Here is a 16,757-nt window from a genome sequence, read left to right on the forward strand (position 1 = left end):
AGGTTAATTTGACTCATCAACTAGATAATTATGCTGGCAAATTCAATGTAAAGCATACACAGGCCTAAATCAAAACCCCAGATACAGGAACAACAAGAACTAGTTTTCTGAGTAGACTTTTCTGTGCTGGGCTAGCATGCTTGGGAGGGATGGGCAGTAGATTTTGTGCAGCAGAATTGTGTGTAGGTACAATTGGAAAGGGCTGTAGAGGTCTGTATCACTCATAGAGTACAGCTGCACCTGACCTAGTAAGCCACGCTGGCCCATGAGGTGGATGCTCTGAACTGAATTCAGAAATGGTGTCTAGAGTAGATCAAGCTAGTTCTGCACTGCTGCAAGTCCTTCTACCTTGGCCAGAGCTGGCTTGGTCACAGCTTCCCCAAGGATCTTTCCATCTCTCTCCAGTGCAAAATGGAAACTGCAACTGCCAAATGAGATGGTGCAGCACCTGTCTCATTCTGCTGGTGAGTGCCTTAGACACGAGCAGTACCTTCAAAACCATGTATCACAATGTCACCCAAAGAAATGGAGAAAGGAAATGCAGAAACTAGGGAAATGTGATTTTGATGAAATGTTGTACATGTTTTGCTGATGCTCCTGGAGCTGGTATCTGACTTTTTGTGTGACCCGTAATGGTTCTTTCAGGGGCATCTTTCTCAGTACCATTGTACTAATATATTTGGCCAGTCTCAAAGATGTTGATATATGAATATGATGATATACAAGTATACAAACATGACAGGCTCAGATTTATTTTCATTGGCTTTGGGATTCTGCCACTGACTTCAGTGTAAGTCTAAACAGGCTGAGGCCTTTCAGAAATCATCTGTGCTTCATTATAACAGTAACAATAACAAATAAAGCTACAATTGTGTGAAATCTTGCAAAATATCCAAAAAGGCCTTTAGGCACCCTCACTAAAATATAACAAAAATAAGATTATGAAAGAGATCACATGCCTCATCATATTGCCAGAGAGGAGTTTAACACAATCCCAAACATGCCCTCACACCCATGTGCAATATCACAAAGCACCAAATTCTAAAAATGACCAAGATTAAAGACAAGGAATACACAAATGCTCACAATTATCTTCCTGAGCCTTTCAAAAAGAAGGAATCAAAAGCTCAGCAGTAATTGTGCATTTAAATTTTCTTTCTCATTTAAAAAAAACCATTTCACTAGAGATATTAATAGCCGCTTCAATCATTTTTCTTCTACTGTTGATTACAGATACGAAAAAAGAAAGAGAGACAATGAGGAGCCCTGTGATCATATATTATTGTACAGGAGTAGCCATAACTCCTGAATTCAATTATCCTGCTCACATTTTTTAATTTAGGCCCACATATACATTGTTGCAAGAATACAGCAAGGTCACATAAAACTGAAAACAGCATTCAAAAGTTAAATTTAGAAGCTTGGATCTTTTACTTCCAATATGTTTCAAAGATTTTGAGTTTGTTTGTGCATCTGTGGGAAAGATCTCACTGTCTTATAATTCAAGTTTTCTAAGCAAAGAACACACCTCATTTGTGCAAAGGACAGCAAGTTTGGAAATTCAACACTGGCAACTATTCTGACTCAGTCAGAGAAATACACAAATCCCTGAATCTCTGAATTTCTGTATTGCTATAGGTATAGCTAGATATACATAACATGTTCAGAATCTAACTGTGTGTGCCGTAAGAACTCTCCTCAGTTATGAGTGTGGAAGCTGATATAGAAAATTTGTTTAGAATATAAATCAAAGGCTTTTCAGTCTTTTAGCATTTCACACTAGCAGCTTGTCTCAACAACCTGGCAAACAAAATAGTCCTTACAGGGCATATTCTTGCAACCATTGAATGAATTTGCTTTGTGCTGCCACTGTTGTCTGTGAGTCTTTCTTTGAAGAAGAAGTAAATTTTGGCATCGTTGGGGTCAGTGCCATCTGGGATAACGTGAGCATCCACAAAAATAGGCTCTGAAATAAAACAGTATAGCAAAAACATGAAACCAAAAGATGCATCAGTATAAGCAATTAATGATTTGACAGTTACTACTTCAATGCTTGAACAGCATTTAAGTTCATATCAGAAGCCGATAAAAATAACCAAGTGTACATGCAAAACATTGCAAAGCAGGACCAGCGAGAGAGTAACATGATTTATATTCTTAAAAGCAAACATATAATGGACAGTGGACGAGTCATCAGAGACCTTCTCCTCTGTCTGAAGGAAGAAGCGGATCCCCTTCCTGCATGAAGTATATATCTTTTCAATGATAATGCAAGATTGCTTGATTGGTTGAAATCTAGTACAAATCTTGAAACAATTCAATGCAAAGGTTGGGTCTCTGACAAAATCTCACTTTAGACTGCAGCATTTTTCTATTCAGACAAGCCTATTCTCAATCATAACAAGTGCCATGACTCTGGCTCTAAAAGAACATGGAAATTGTGCTTGTCAAGTACCTGTTCTGAGCATATGTAACAGGTAGATTTTTTTCAGAAATTAGGCATTTTAAAGGTTCTTTTGCCCTAATTCACTTTAGGGTGCACACTGCATGGTGTGCAGATGCGTATAAAAACGTATAGCAAACAGAAGAAAAATTTAGAAAGCAGACAGTTTTCTTTTCACAGTGAATAGAATTTATTTTGACTGCAATCCTGTGATTTTACTGTAGTCACAGCCACACAGGAATAACAATAGCTACCCTAAAAACAGTCAAGACAAAACCACAGTAACTTTACTTCAGTATACCTGAAGCCTTTTTAAAATTTGAACTGCTATGTTAGTTGCTCTATAACCTTTCACATCTATCTCTGCTCAGAGGGTTGACAAACTTTTTAATTCAAATTTGATTAATTGGAAGGAGTTTCCTTATCAGTATAGTCAGGGAGAAATTTCACATTGATTTCAGTGAAGCCAAGATTTAAGTGTTTGCATTTAGAAATTAGTTTTCCTACCATCTTTTGATAATCAATTTCTTCCTACTGAAATAAATAGCAGTAACTGTCACTACTTCTCTAGTAATGGGACTCTCTTCTGCACGCATTTTGAATGAAAGTGTTGGTGAATCTTCTCTACAGAGGTGGATCAGCCTGAATTAACTGATGCTGGCTCTTTTAAAGGCAAGGTCTTTACTTGAAAGAATCTCTGTGAAATCCATTAAAAGCTTTGGCAAAACAAAGGCATCTCACCACTCAGCCATTTGGAGTTGTGCTGGTCCGTTCGCACTGCATTCCTCCTGGTCAGACTCCGAAATATGGCTGCATCTGTCCCCATGAAATCAATATACATTCCTGAAAAAAGCTCCTCATCTGAGAAGAATTGAAAGGAGGAGGAAAAGCAAATGCATTGTTATGGCTTTTGGGAAATCCATATTTACTGATCTATTTTAATCTTAAACTTGTCAGGTCTTTATTTACACAGGAGTCTATACAGATAAATGGGAATGAAGTTTCCATCTGATTGAAAAAGACACAATCTATAATGCAGAACAATAACCAGATTTTTTCTTAGACTTTACAGAACTGCATAATTAAATGCAATGGCAGAATGGCATATGTAGTGAACACTTCTTTGATATGAAGTTCAGTTTCTCAACTTTTAATGCTAAAGGTCACTGGAAAATCAGGCTAATGCTACCATAAAGAATCACATCCAACTATCTAAGTATGCACTTTAAAAGCTTTTTTTGTTGTTTTTTTTTTGTTTGTTTTTTGCTTTTTTTGTTATGGGAGTAGACAAATGACTGGGATGAACTTACTGCTTCTGTGAACTGGCACAACATCTATTGCAGTCAATGGATCAGTGCCAGTTTTTACCAACAATATTGTCAGGGCTGCCCCAGGCAGCTCAAGCTGAGTTCAGTATTGCAAAGGCCAATCATATTATTGAACTTTACACAGAGTAATTCGGAGCAACAATTGTCGTCTTTTATGTACTGGATTCTAAGTATAGGGTCATTATGCTTAAACAGAATTAGACACGCAACTCATACATTAGCAGAACTATGAACTTCTGCTCTCTATGCAGGGTTGAAAACTCAGTCCATCAGTCAGAATGTATATTTGTATTTGTGTGAGTCTACGTGTGTACATAAATATACATATAATTATAATTACATATACTATCATTTTCTACTCCATGAATAACAAAGCAATTTCCACTGACTAATGACTATGAAACCCAGAGTAGAAAACAGTAGCTAAAATAAACTCTAAATCTCCGAGTGGGAGTGGTGGCTGAGTACATTCCAGTACAGCTGGATCCTTTGATTGATGTTTTGTCTAAATTCCTGGACAACCCAGCGAGTGTGGTCAAGCTGGCAAGACTCACAGGTTCAGAAGTGCTTGAGGCTATTTTATGTTCTCTGTGTGCATCAATATGGAAGACTATTGGCTCACGAGAGAATTAAAACTCTGGAGATTTTTTTTTTTTCTGTTGTTGGCTGGAGCCTGAACTGTAGCCCTACAGAGCAGCTCTCATCTCTCACAGTGATGACAAGATTCATAGAGAGGGGATTTAAACAATACTGCATGTTTTACTTTCTGAATATGTATTGACAGAATAATGTTAGAGATCCACTGATTTATAACTGATTTTGTATATTGGCCTTATTGTCTCAATCCATCAGAACTTTATCCTTATTATGAAATAAGTTGGCTTAAAGAAATCGGGCTTATGATTCTCACTAAACATTATGTACAGTACTATGCATATACACATATGCACACACTTTAACAATCGTACTACACTATGTAATTTTAATCCTATTATAAATCAATGCTATTAGTTCTGTCTTAAGCATTCCTAGTGTTTACTTGTTAATCATGTATCAGATGATATTCACCAGCTCTACTTCCTTTTGGTCAAATTCTTCAATTCCTCACAGCAATTGGTCTGCACAGCACAACTAGTTCACACTTCTTGTCTTTGTTATTGATGGAATTACTGAACCGATGAGGTAAGTCTGCTTTTATAAATATCTCTTGCAAGCTTCTTCAAAGCACAGTTTTCATTGGTTTGATGCAAAGAGTCAATGTTAAATTGTACCAAGTTCAAAACTTTTTTAATAGCATCACTTTTCTCTGAAGGGTGAATCAGCTTTCCTGCTGTATTCTAGGCTAGTGATGCCCAAAGCTGTCAAGAAATTGCAGCTATATTTAAAACTGGTTCTTTTGTTATGGAAGAGTTATCCAGTCTGTCAGTGTCTCCCATCTTAAGAAACGAGAGGAATGAATTCCTCTGGTAGAAGAATGTTCAAAGGACAGTCCAGTACATGGGCTCAGTCCTCGCCTTTTAACTCAAGCTGCGATATACAAAATCTTCCCTTTTCCAGCATGGATAGTGAGGCTAAATTCATTCAAGCTTAATGTTTTTGAAGTGACTGGAGTTTGTAGTTGCAGGGAGAAAGTATAAAACTCAATCTGTGGGACTCCATTGAAAAAGAATGTGACCTTTGCAGAGTAATTTAAACTTCATAGATTAATTATATCATGAAAGACAAGTCAAACAAGAGGGAAGGTCTCTTTAGTAACATAATTGAGACATCAAGGGAGATAACATAAAGTCTACTAAGTTGAACAAAACTTCCACAGATCTATTGCATAAAAAAATCAGTATATACAGTATATACAGTAACTGAGAAACAATGTACTTTAATGGTGTTCCATAAAGACCGTAAGGAACAAGGGAAGGGAACCTTACTTTTTAATGACAAATATTAAGTTGATTCACTTAATATTACCAGAATAGCAATGATTAGCAGTAGATTAATCCATCATTAACTTCAAATAAACATTTTCTTTACACAGTGAGTGTCTGTAAACACTGAGCACAGATCACTGATGAGTTAAAGATGTAAGGGCAGCAAAAGTTCAGAGAGATATCTGGGTAGCATTTGCCTGTCTTCTAAAGGTGCTTCAGTTCATACACCTGTGAATAAAATTACCTGTCCTTTGTACTAAATATATTTGCAATGAGGAATTAAAAAAAACCTAGTTTATACTTTGAACAGACCATGTAGGATAGACTATATGATGCTTCCCTTAAGCTCCACAAGACTCAAACTCCAAAGGCACAATATGTAATTGCCACTGATTTCAGTGGAAGCTGAAGGGCAGAAACACTTCTCACTGTTCCCTTGTAAATCCTGGGTGAAATAAGCAGTACTTGTGTGCAGTAAGTTTTATTTGCTAAGAAAGCCTGAAAAGACTGTGCAACTGCTGTTCCTTTCATTGCCAAAAACATAGGAAGGAGCAGGCACATGTTGAAAAAGCCTGTGAACATGCTGCAAATGTGAAAGGTCAGGTTACACTAAGTATATATAACATGTTTCCTGGTTGGAAAAAAACAAAACCCAGCTTCTTTTACTGATGACTTAGGTTGCACAAAGTGTATTCCCCTTTGAGGTTTCAATTACGTGTGCAATAGGTATTGCAGTAATTCTTTGTATGGGGTGTCTCACAGTCACTGAGCACAGTCACCACCAATACACAAGAATATTTGAGGTGTGTCAGTTGTATCACTTTCTGGCCTTTCTAATAGAATAAAATTGCAAAATTGGTCGGGTATAAGGCCAATTAAAGAATGAAGAGCTTGCAATAGCTGGTGGGCTCTACAGCAGAGATGACAACAAAAATGAAATTCAAAGCAACTGAAGTCTTCAGGCTTTATTTCCCTGTCTACTCTGAGGTTTTACAAATAATTAAATGAGACACAAGTGCTGTCTAGAATGAACAAGGTCAGAAACTGTTCAAACATAAAATGCTAGACAGGGTAATACAGACTTGAAACTAACCCTGGGAAAAATGTGTAAGCTGGAAAACGGACAGTCTTTTGTTTTCTGTTTCTTTCTCTCCCTCTTTCAGTAGCTTATTTCTGCATTTCATTTGTACACCCACCTTTAGCTTCATGTAAACCTTGAAACAAGGATGGACCCAACCCTTGTGACCATCAGGCAGACACAAGGTATCGCTCCTTGGAGGCTGAATTCTGTGTCTCATTTCAGACATCCCATCAATCCACATTGCACATCACACAAGTTTAGAACTCAGCAACTTGGAGTATCTTTACTTACTGATCATAACAGACACCGTGTTCACATTGGGGTTGAAAGAACAGCGTCCCTTCCCTGATTCACACTTCGAGTCAATCTTGAAGATTTGTTCCTGCAATGAAAATTTATATGTGACTTCTCATTTAAGAAACCATCAGACATAAAAAGTTTATGCTCGGCTGTTCCCAGCATTAACAATGCTCAGATCTGCTGGGAACTTTTGCTGTGATATCAGCAGTTTAGCTTTCTTATTCAGAATTTCATCATCATTTCAGACAACTTTTTCACTGGTATCCAGTTATTTTCAAGACTCATGTTATTAATTCAAGATACTGAAACAGAAAATTTTCCTCTAGTTCAGTTATACTTTGGAGAGGTTGACTGATCTCTGCAATAACATCTATGAAGATGTTTTTGAAGTTATTTATCACTACTTTGCTGAATACATGGTGAGACATATACTAATCTAGGACATTATAATAAAGCTACCAGAACTATAACACATATTAAAAAAAAAAAAAACTCTTATGACAATGGTCATTTGTTGATAGTATAAATAATTTGCTTATTACTGAGCTATCAGACCTCCAAAAATCCCCTAAATCATACTTATTTTTTTTCAATACCATCTCTTGGGCTATGTGCAGAGCTCCAATTCCATAGTGACAGATGATCTATCAATACCTCTTGCTGTAGCCTGAAATCTCTTGGAAATTTTTTGCTGCTTAGGAATCTTGATATGAGACTTTACTTATATTTTAAGTGATTTATAAATAGGAAATCTATTTGGCAAAGTAGAAGCAACCTGTACTACAGCTTGAAATACAAACAGTCTGAATATCTTTAGAAAATTCATCCATCTTGGTGCACCTCTTCACTTCTTGGTTCCCAGCAATACTGAAGATTACAGTATGCTGAGCAAGAATGGATTCAAGTCTGTTCTTTAAAAACTGCAGTCAGTAGTGGCAGAGGTATCACTCCATCACATTAACTTGTATACCATTACATACCAAACAAACAAACAATTTGTTCCTAGTGTCTTGTAACAAATTTCTAACTTTAATAAAAGACCCCAAAACACAAAGGAAAAAAAAACAACCAACCAAACTTAAAACGTCTCTGTTTGAACAGAAAAATGTAGCTGACAAAAAATCCAAAGAAAGCCTTCTGTGATGTATATGCCAATGTATTCACTATTTGACTAAGAGCAGCAACTCTTTATATTCCTTTTAACAATTAATGTAAATGAGAAGTCAATGGGGATGCCACACAGATCACTGAGCAGCCATCTGGCTAGATGGAGTTGGACACTCCACCAACCTGAAACGCTTAGCTAGAGCAGGAAGTTTTCATATCCATTACCTCCTATCTCTTTTTCCCCTCTTCTGTTTTGCCTGTTTCAGTCATCGAGATCTTATCTAGTCCTGCAGTAATGAGCTCTCTAAACAATGTTAAGACATAAGTATGAAGTTTCTAATGTGACCCTGTGTTTTTTTGGTTGTGGTTTTAGTTCTAGATTAATGTGCAGCTTGATGTTAATCCATATTTACTATAGTATACCACTATTTAACAATTCAAAATGCCTAACACTGCACTATTATGCTAGTTCCAGGATTACACCTAATTTTCATATATATTAAACTACTTTTCAGCCTGTAATAAATTCACATAGTCATTACGTTTCCTTCTGTTTGTATTTACTTTGTCATTAGAATATATTTAGATGACTAAGAGAGTCATTACCAAAGACCAAGATATCAAGTGTCCAAAGCAAGAAAATTAATCATTTTTTAACCTCTGTTTCAGGGAAAAGAACAACATTCTGTCTCATGAATGAAGCCTCCTTTTTTTTGTGAGATTATATGGAATCATGGAGACAAAAGAGCAAAATAGGCCCAGTTATTATGATTGTTGGCTACAACTTTTACTGTCAGGCTTTGTAGCTCCTAGAGAAAAACAGATGTGCTTTCTAAAATATCCATTTTGCATGTGCAAAACCAGACTTCTGTGCATGGAAATCTGTGTTAAATTAAAGGTGAAATTATAAAAGCAGAAAAAATCAAGTTCTCACTAGTCCCCACTACATAGCTCTTCATTCTGCTCTATTCATTAGTCATGCACTGATACATGTAATAGTTCAGAAGGAAATTCTTGGTTTTAAACTGCTATGCTATTGTTGGCCTGTACCGTAATGGATTTGCTTGCAATGCCTACATTCAAGTGTCTGACAGACTCCAGACAGCTGAAACAGCAGTTTATTTGATCAATTGATCACAGACATATAACTATACAGACAGGCTAAGTGACGCCAATTCTGCTCTTCCAAGACGTCTCTTTATTTTTAATTTAAGAAATTTAGCATCTTGCATCATCTGGAGATGTCATTTCCTGCTGTTCCCCTCTCTCACTCATTTTCAAAAACCCTACAACAATGAGATTTAAAGTTTTCTGGACTACAATGCTACTACTTAAGCTGATAAAGGAATACCGCATTAACTAGACACTAATGAGTTTACTTCCCATATTTTAAATAATTTGTCAAGAAACAGGATAATGCTGAGGAAAGCTGCTCTCAGTTTCAAAATACAATGTAGACTCCATTAACCAGAAGGATGGATTCACACATTCAGTTCTGATCGTGGTTCTAAACCCAGGCCTATGAACCTCTACTTTTAGATAACTCAATAGAACTGAAGGTGTGGTGATTCGGACTATGTATTCTGTTAGGGAGGCTGAAGCCAGGTAGGGATCTACCAAAAGTCATTGGGATCATCCAGTGGAAACCTATGTGGAGAAAACAATGATTTATCACCTGGCAGCCTCACCAACAGTCTTGGGTCTTGGCCAGAATGAAATCAGTGATGAATTTCCCAGTGTCTTCCCTAGGAACCAGCCCAGCTTTTAAATCTGCCCTCACAAGGCAAAACTCCAGGTAGCACTCTGATCTTCCTTCCCAACATACCTGCATCCATGTTATACATGAAAATGTACTGCACACCCCTGTGCCTGCAGACATGAATCTGACCCAAAAGCTACTGAGGTGCCGGGTCTCAGTTATGTGCTTTTCTTTCTCCTTCTGGTTGCTTAATTTACTACCTATTACATTTGCACATCAACAAACATTCACTCTCAAATAAGGAAACTTAAACAGTACACTTCTGAAACATCTGGTACTTTGTACACTGAAAATATACAGTGAAACCGAATATGGAAAAACTGGAAACCTGTCTAGAGAAAAATAGATTTACACCTTGGAAGATCTCACAGTGATGAGAAAACTTACTGACTTCATACCGAGAGAATTTACTGGGGCAAAACTTGGGCTGTAGATAAAAGTTAGTGTACTGAGATTGAATCTAGTGGGGATTAAGCTGAAACCCAGCAAACCTTCACATAGCTGATCCGTTAGCCCCCTTAAGGGCTTCTCCCAGGAATCAGTAACACATGGAAGTTATGAAAAGTGGACTGCATATTTTACTTTTTATCTAACTGGCTATTTCCTTTCAAGTATTTCTTGGCAATTTTTCCAATAAATTGTAGGAATGAATTTCCCAGACAATGTCAAAAAAAAAGTAGTATCAAATGGAGCCCAGCAGTTGTTAGGACTGGAATTTTGAACAAACATTGTATCTGAGGCATAGCTGTTGATCATGGCTTCGCTTCTTGCTGGTACCAGGTCAGAAAACTATGAATCTTTGTTCTTTTTCTATTTACCATGGTTGGGGGAACCTGTTTGGATCATAGATTTTTGCATTTTTAAAGTTTTTATGTTTTGCATAACACTAGTAAGATGTACCACAAAATGAGTGGAAAAAAAGAGACTTACCTCAGACCTGCGCCCTCTGTTAACATACACACACACGGGGCTGAAGGCACCGCTGCCACAGACATATAGGTGTGTGCGATTGTATGACTGAATCACACGCACAAAGTTTCCACAGCCATGCTGCAGGGAAAACAGAAAAATATATACTTTCACATTGGCAAGTGTTATTAGATGCTGCGAACTCTAGGTAATGCACATAGTTTATAATTTTAGAGGCATCACGAAAACAGCTACTGAGTTTGGTAGTTTCTGGATTTAAACAGCTGTAGAATTCTGTTTTCTTTTCATGCCATTTTGCCTAGTCTGAGAACTGGGCATTGATACTACAGAGAAGTTAGGGTGTCTGTGCAGCTTTCCCTTTTCCACATAGCAATCTAATTTTCATCCACAGACTTCTCTACACCTTGCACAGGAAAAAAGCAGGGCCTCAGCAGGAAAACATAAGTAATTTTATGAAGTTTCCTTAAGGACACCTCCAAACCAGCCTCTTTTATTTTCTAATTTCTTTCTAATTTTTTCATCATAGCTGGACATAATTAAAAAAACAACGCTAGCTATCATCTCAGGTCCCATTATCTGTATAAAAAATATTTCCCAAACATTAAAACTCTGAACAACACAGTGAATTTTTGCTTCATCTTGAAGACCAGTCATAACTTCTTCAAACCAGCATGAAAATTAAACAATATTAAGTACTATGCAGTTTTACACTACTGTATTTACAGTTCTCTTCTTCCAGCATACTTCTTTCTTCTCTTGCTCTTCCCTTTTTTGACTATGATCAACTCTTACTGCACTTTAACTTGATTTTTCTCTGAATATGTTTTCTTACTGAGATCCCAGAATTGCCTTCATATTCAATCATACAAATCTCCACTAATGACAGTGAGAACTGCACATGTTTTGTGAGCATGGGATTGGAAACTATCATCAGCCATATTCATGAAAATCAGTGGAGCTAATCCTTGTTCAGCAGACTGAAAAGTTTATTTATATTTAAAGGCATTCACATTTTTGGTTCAGCAGGAACTGTTAACATACTATAACATTTGAAAATCGGTGCATAATTTTAGGTGGTTCAGAGTTCACAGAAGGAGTTTCTCTACAGGGAACACTGCACGTCTTCTGTTAAGTGTTAGCTCTACTTATATCAGAAAAATCCTTTAACTCAGTCAAAATATATTGTTTCTCTAAAGCTGAGGGCTGTTCCTAAATGTTTCTATTTCCTCCTATCCAGCTATCTTAATATGGCTCAAAGATGGCTTTAATACTGTCTTGCTGTCAAAGCCAGGGTTTACTCAGCAGTATTACAAATCCACACCGTGGCTGCAGAAAGAGAAGAAGGACAGAGGAAGGTATACCGCTAGCTTATGTATGCCACAGCGTAAACTGATGCTTTCTCTTCTTGCTGTTTGCACAAAACTTTTCTAGATGACTCCTAGCTAAAGGATTACATGCTGAGAAATCCCAGAAGGAAAGTCTTCAGGGATCAGGACCAGGAACCAATGCCTACATGAACAGTACTGGAATGTGGCGCTTGCTACGCTGCTTCAGCATCATGTCACTTGCTTTCCAAAGTGTCTATGGCAGGAATAAGGAGGTAATTCGATAAATGGCTCTTTTACTTAAGGACAGCCTTCTAGAGTAACCATCTGACACATACTGTGTCTTCATGTCTCTTCACTAATGATTTCAATACGCAAGGTCAGGTTGGATTGGGCTCTGAGCAACCTCATGTAGCTGAAGATGTTCTTGCTCACTGCAGGGCGTGAGGTGAACAAGATAAACTTTAAAGGTCCTTTGCAACTCGAAGTATTCTATGATTTTATGATTTAGAGACAAATCACACAAGTTGGCTCTATAACATCATTCCTATAGTTTAATACTCTCCGTCAGGAAGTCCATTTTATGATCTTCTCTGATCCTTGTCCATCTCTCTGGTGTTGAACCACTGAACTCCATTTGCATTTTGCTACATGATTAATTTGGGTACAACAAAGTGACACCAGAACCCAACAAAGCAAGAAATGTTATTTCAGAATGTATTCTGTAGGACTGCCATTCAAGAGCCCTTATGTTTCTGTTTGTTTGCCTTTCCTTGATATTGGAGTATTTTGTGCTTTTAAATCATCCTCATCTTGAGGTAACATGAAATAGTTGTCTTTAGGATGGAAGTTTGTCAAAGATGTTGACTAAGCTCTAAATATTCACATAATACTGGTGCTTCTCTTGGACCTGATACCAAAACTCACACAGTAACAGTGTCTGGGGAACTGCCTTACTGTAGACTTCTGAAAGCTACGCATCAATGCCCTAGGTTATCACCACAGTAAATGGAGAGAAATAGATGTTACACTAATGAAAGCATTCAAGTTAGCCTGGTGAACACACTGATTAGAGGTGACATTTTCTGTTCAGTAAGAGAAAAGTTGGCCAAAGAAGACAATTCAAACACTGATGTTTGTCTAATGTAGGGCAAATGACATGAATCCCCTGCCACGCCCTCTGCCCAGAATTTCTTTGGGAAAGAATTTGCTGACTGCAAAAACTTCTTTAACTGGCTGCTCCCAGTCTATCCCACTTTTACTTTGTGACAATCACTATTCTTTGATGCGTGAATGTTATCACACATTTACTCCTCCTATCACCTTTTTCTTTTTATTCATTTGAAACTCCATTCTTCTAAATTCTTTCTCTGTTTCTCTCATTATTATCAGGAATGAAACTCCCAAGAATACTATTAAAATCGAACTACACATTTTAAGCTGCAAACAGTGATTTCACACTGAGTTCACTTTTTCTTATTACTTCAGTGAGCTTTCAATAAGACTCCTCATTGATTTTAGTGGGAGCAGCAGCTGCTCCTTTTTTTTTTTTAATTTTTTCTTTTAAACTCCAGATGACAACTACAAAAGAAAAGTTGATGTACATGGATATTCTTAATTAACTACGTTTCAGGATATTACCTATACACACAAGCAAACTGTTGTAAAACCAGAGATTCTATCCAGAAATCTGTCCACTATAGCAGCAACATTTAAGTACTTGATATGATCAAAAGCTAGGGAAGTCTCACCATAAATATCAAAGATTAAAAGTTCTCTAGAGTCCAGTACTTAGCAGTGTCTTAGGTTTCTTTCTCACTGATCACATATTTTATGTACTGCTTTCTGCTTAAAGTATCATCTACATTTTTCCTATTTTGGCCCCAGAAGAGTGTCATCATATGTTGGAAAGATAACTAAAAGACTAATGAACTTTTGTATTTCAAAGAAAACAAAATTCCTTAACCATTCTGTCACAAGTTGATGATGCCATCACTAACTAGGGTCAACATCAAACATCATTAATAAAACTATACATTTTATTTTCACATTTAGTGCAACTTAACAGGCTACTAGCTGTGCAACTTATTGTACGCTGCCGTAACTAGAACAATGTAAATATGTATAGGAACACAAGACATTCAATAGTAAAAATACTTGGTTTTCACTACCATAGCTGTCAGAAAAGAAAGTGGATAAGCTGCCCTAGCAATAGTAATATACTTATTAATAAAGACTCACTCTGGCACTCTGCAGCGATAGAGTGAATTACTCTCCAAAGTTTTGAAAAAGAAAATTATTACAGCAACATTGCAGTAGGCCAACCTTCTGGTTTCCTTACATCCATCAGCATTTGCAATAAATCTTCCAAATAAAGCCCACACATATTTTTCTTACAAAATGGACTCAGGTGAATTACTGTAACATTGCAATAACTGAATTGCATGACACTTGTGGGCTTAGCTGACAAAACAAAATGGGTAGTTAAAATAAATAGAAATATTAGGCATGACACAGAGACATAGGCATGACATCCATTTGAAATAAGTAACAGTTTTTAACTAAATTGAGTGGAGTTTTGCATTAATCCTATTGTTTCTGAAATTAAAAGCTATTTTTAGATACACCTGCTTATGTCCTTCAGTCACTTCAATTATGATCCTAGATGAATAATGAGGAGTACGTTCCAAGGATGGTTATCCCTAACGAGAAGAATTCTGTCTTCCATAGTTATTTTCTCAAATGAAAATATAAGGAAAAATTGTTTTTTCCTACAGATTTAGTAGTGAGAAATTGCAGTTTTCTAGCTCAGATTACATTCTGATACTAAAATATCACTTGGAAAACATCTGTATCTAAAGAGTTAAAAAGAAAATCAAGATAAAATCTTTAGGTGCTGCTGAACTGGTAAAAAGTCAAAAGGTAGCTAAACAGAATTGAAATGCACCTTTCTGCTTTTTCTTTTACAATTTAGCTGTCTCTGTGAATAAAATCTAGGCGTATAGAGACTGTAAATTCAAATCACCTTATGAAGATAACCATGGTAATATGCAGCTCTGCCAAAGCGAGGTTCTGCTGTATTTTACCACTCACTGGGTCTTTTGAAAGAGTTTATTTCTGTCTGTTGTCTATAAAGAGTGTACAGGGAGATTACCAGCTGATTTAGGTCCTTTGGAAGGTGTCTGCATTTAGATGGGAGAATAATTAGCTGTGACGCAGAATGACTCATGATAACCTCCCCATGGTCGGTGTTTCCTGTAATTTCAGAGGTCATCTTTCTAGTAAAAACATACTGCTTTTCAGATATCTGGGTATTGTTTTGTGGAAGTAATGAGAAGAGGTGTTTGGGGTGTTCCAGAGTCTGGGGTCTTCAGGCTGCAAACAGTGAATACCACCTACCCATAGAGCCCCTTCCTGGGGCGAGCAGCCAGCTAGAGCACTTCCCCACAGCACACACCAGCTCAGCAGCCTGTTCAGCATCATCCCCAGGATGTAGCTGGAAAAGTACTACTACCTAATTTGACTAGCCAGAAGAAAAAAGGCATAGAAGCAGACAGTGCATGTTTTCTTCCATCTGTCAAAGTCTGAAGGTGCACTCTATTTACATAACTTGTTTTTTCATAAGTTCACTTTATCATTTCGCCTGCAGAGAATTTAAAAAGCAAAATAAACACTTCTTTCATTTTGTTTTTGGCTGCACTCAAGGTGCTCTTACTTTATTGCCAAGTACGTAATTTGTGTATGTGTGTGCATGTGGATTATAACTTACTGTAGGATCTTTGCCAGCCATTTTGCACTCTTCAACCTTGTTTGCTGATGCCGGCCAGAAAATCTGCAAAGAAATAAATATCTTTTAAGTAACATATTTATTACATAATTGAAACAAAACACTTCACTGCCTAACTTCACTGATAAGTTCAAATTTTATATCTTTTATACCTCGACTATAAGACAAAACAGAATTTTCATTGATAAATGAAAACAACTTTCCGTCTTAGCTTGCGGTAAACAAAACAAGGCCTAGGCCTTTGGCTGTAATAAAATAAATTTATTAAATTTTTTTAAGATAAACTAATCAGTTTATCTAAATGTCTTTCTGCTAAATAAGAGACATTTTCATCAGCACTGTCTAAATCACTGTCTGCCTTTACTTTTTTGCTGCTACTGAATTTCAAGATATTAGTCACACTAGACAATAGAAGACTAAAATATTAAAAGAAAGGTTCTCACCATTTTACTTTTTTAGTTTAATAGTAAAAGTTTGCAATATCTTATGATAAAAATTGCTTAAAATCTTAAGATTTTAGGCTGATTTCTTGATTTCATTCCAACATATCTTGCACTACAGAAACTTTTCCAACAAACACCTCAATGTCTAAATGTTTATCTGATCTACACTCAAAACCTAAAGTCACTGAACTTCTTTCAGTATTTATTTGGATTTTGAAATAGAAAAGATAGCCAACAGAAATCTCTCCCTAGAAATTTTGTAGGTGACAGAGCCTGATAACATTTAGCCTTGAGATAACATAAATAATTGCACTAAAAGATGTCTGTGT

The 16,757-nt window shown here is 36.7% G+C and overlaps 1 protein-coding gene across 2 annotated transcripts in view; it reads right to left on the bottom strand.

The window, feature by feature from the left end:
* The window catches only part of SEMA3C (semaphorin 3C), a 122,485-nt gene that overhangs the window by 34,439 nt on the left and 71,289 nt on the right, over positions 1-16,757 (bottom strand). For both annotated transcript variants that reach the window (XM_054073282.1, XM_054073272.1), the window contains exons 4-8: positions 15,968-16,030; positions 10,874-10,993; positions 7,069-7,159; positions 3,185-3,304; positions 1,824-1,966 (exon numbers count right to left, since the gene is read on the bottom strand). In XM_054073282.1, coding sequence (XP_053929257.1) covers positions 1,824-1,966; positions 3,185-3,304; positions 7,069-7,159; positions 10,874-10,993; positions 15,968-16,030 — 537 coding nt within the window. The remainder of the gene's footprint in view (positions 1-1,823; positions 1,967-3,184; positions 3,305-7,068; positions 7,160-10,873; positions 10,994-15,967; positions 16,031-16,757) is intronic.

The sequence above is a fragment of the Cuculus canorus genome, chromosome 1 (assembly GCF_017976375.1).
Source record: "Cuculus canorus isolate bCucCan1 chromosome 1, bCucCan1.pri, whole genome shotgun sequence".
In the NCBI taxonomy this organism is placed as follows: Eukaryota; Metazoa; Chordata; class Aves; order Cuculiformes; family Cuculidae; genus Cuculus; species Cuculus canorus.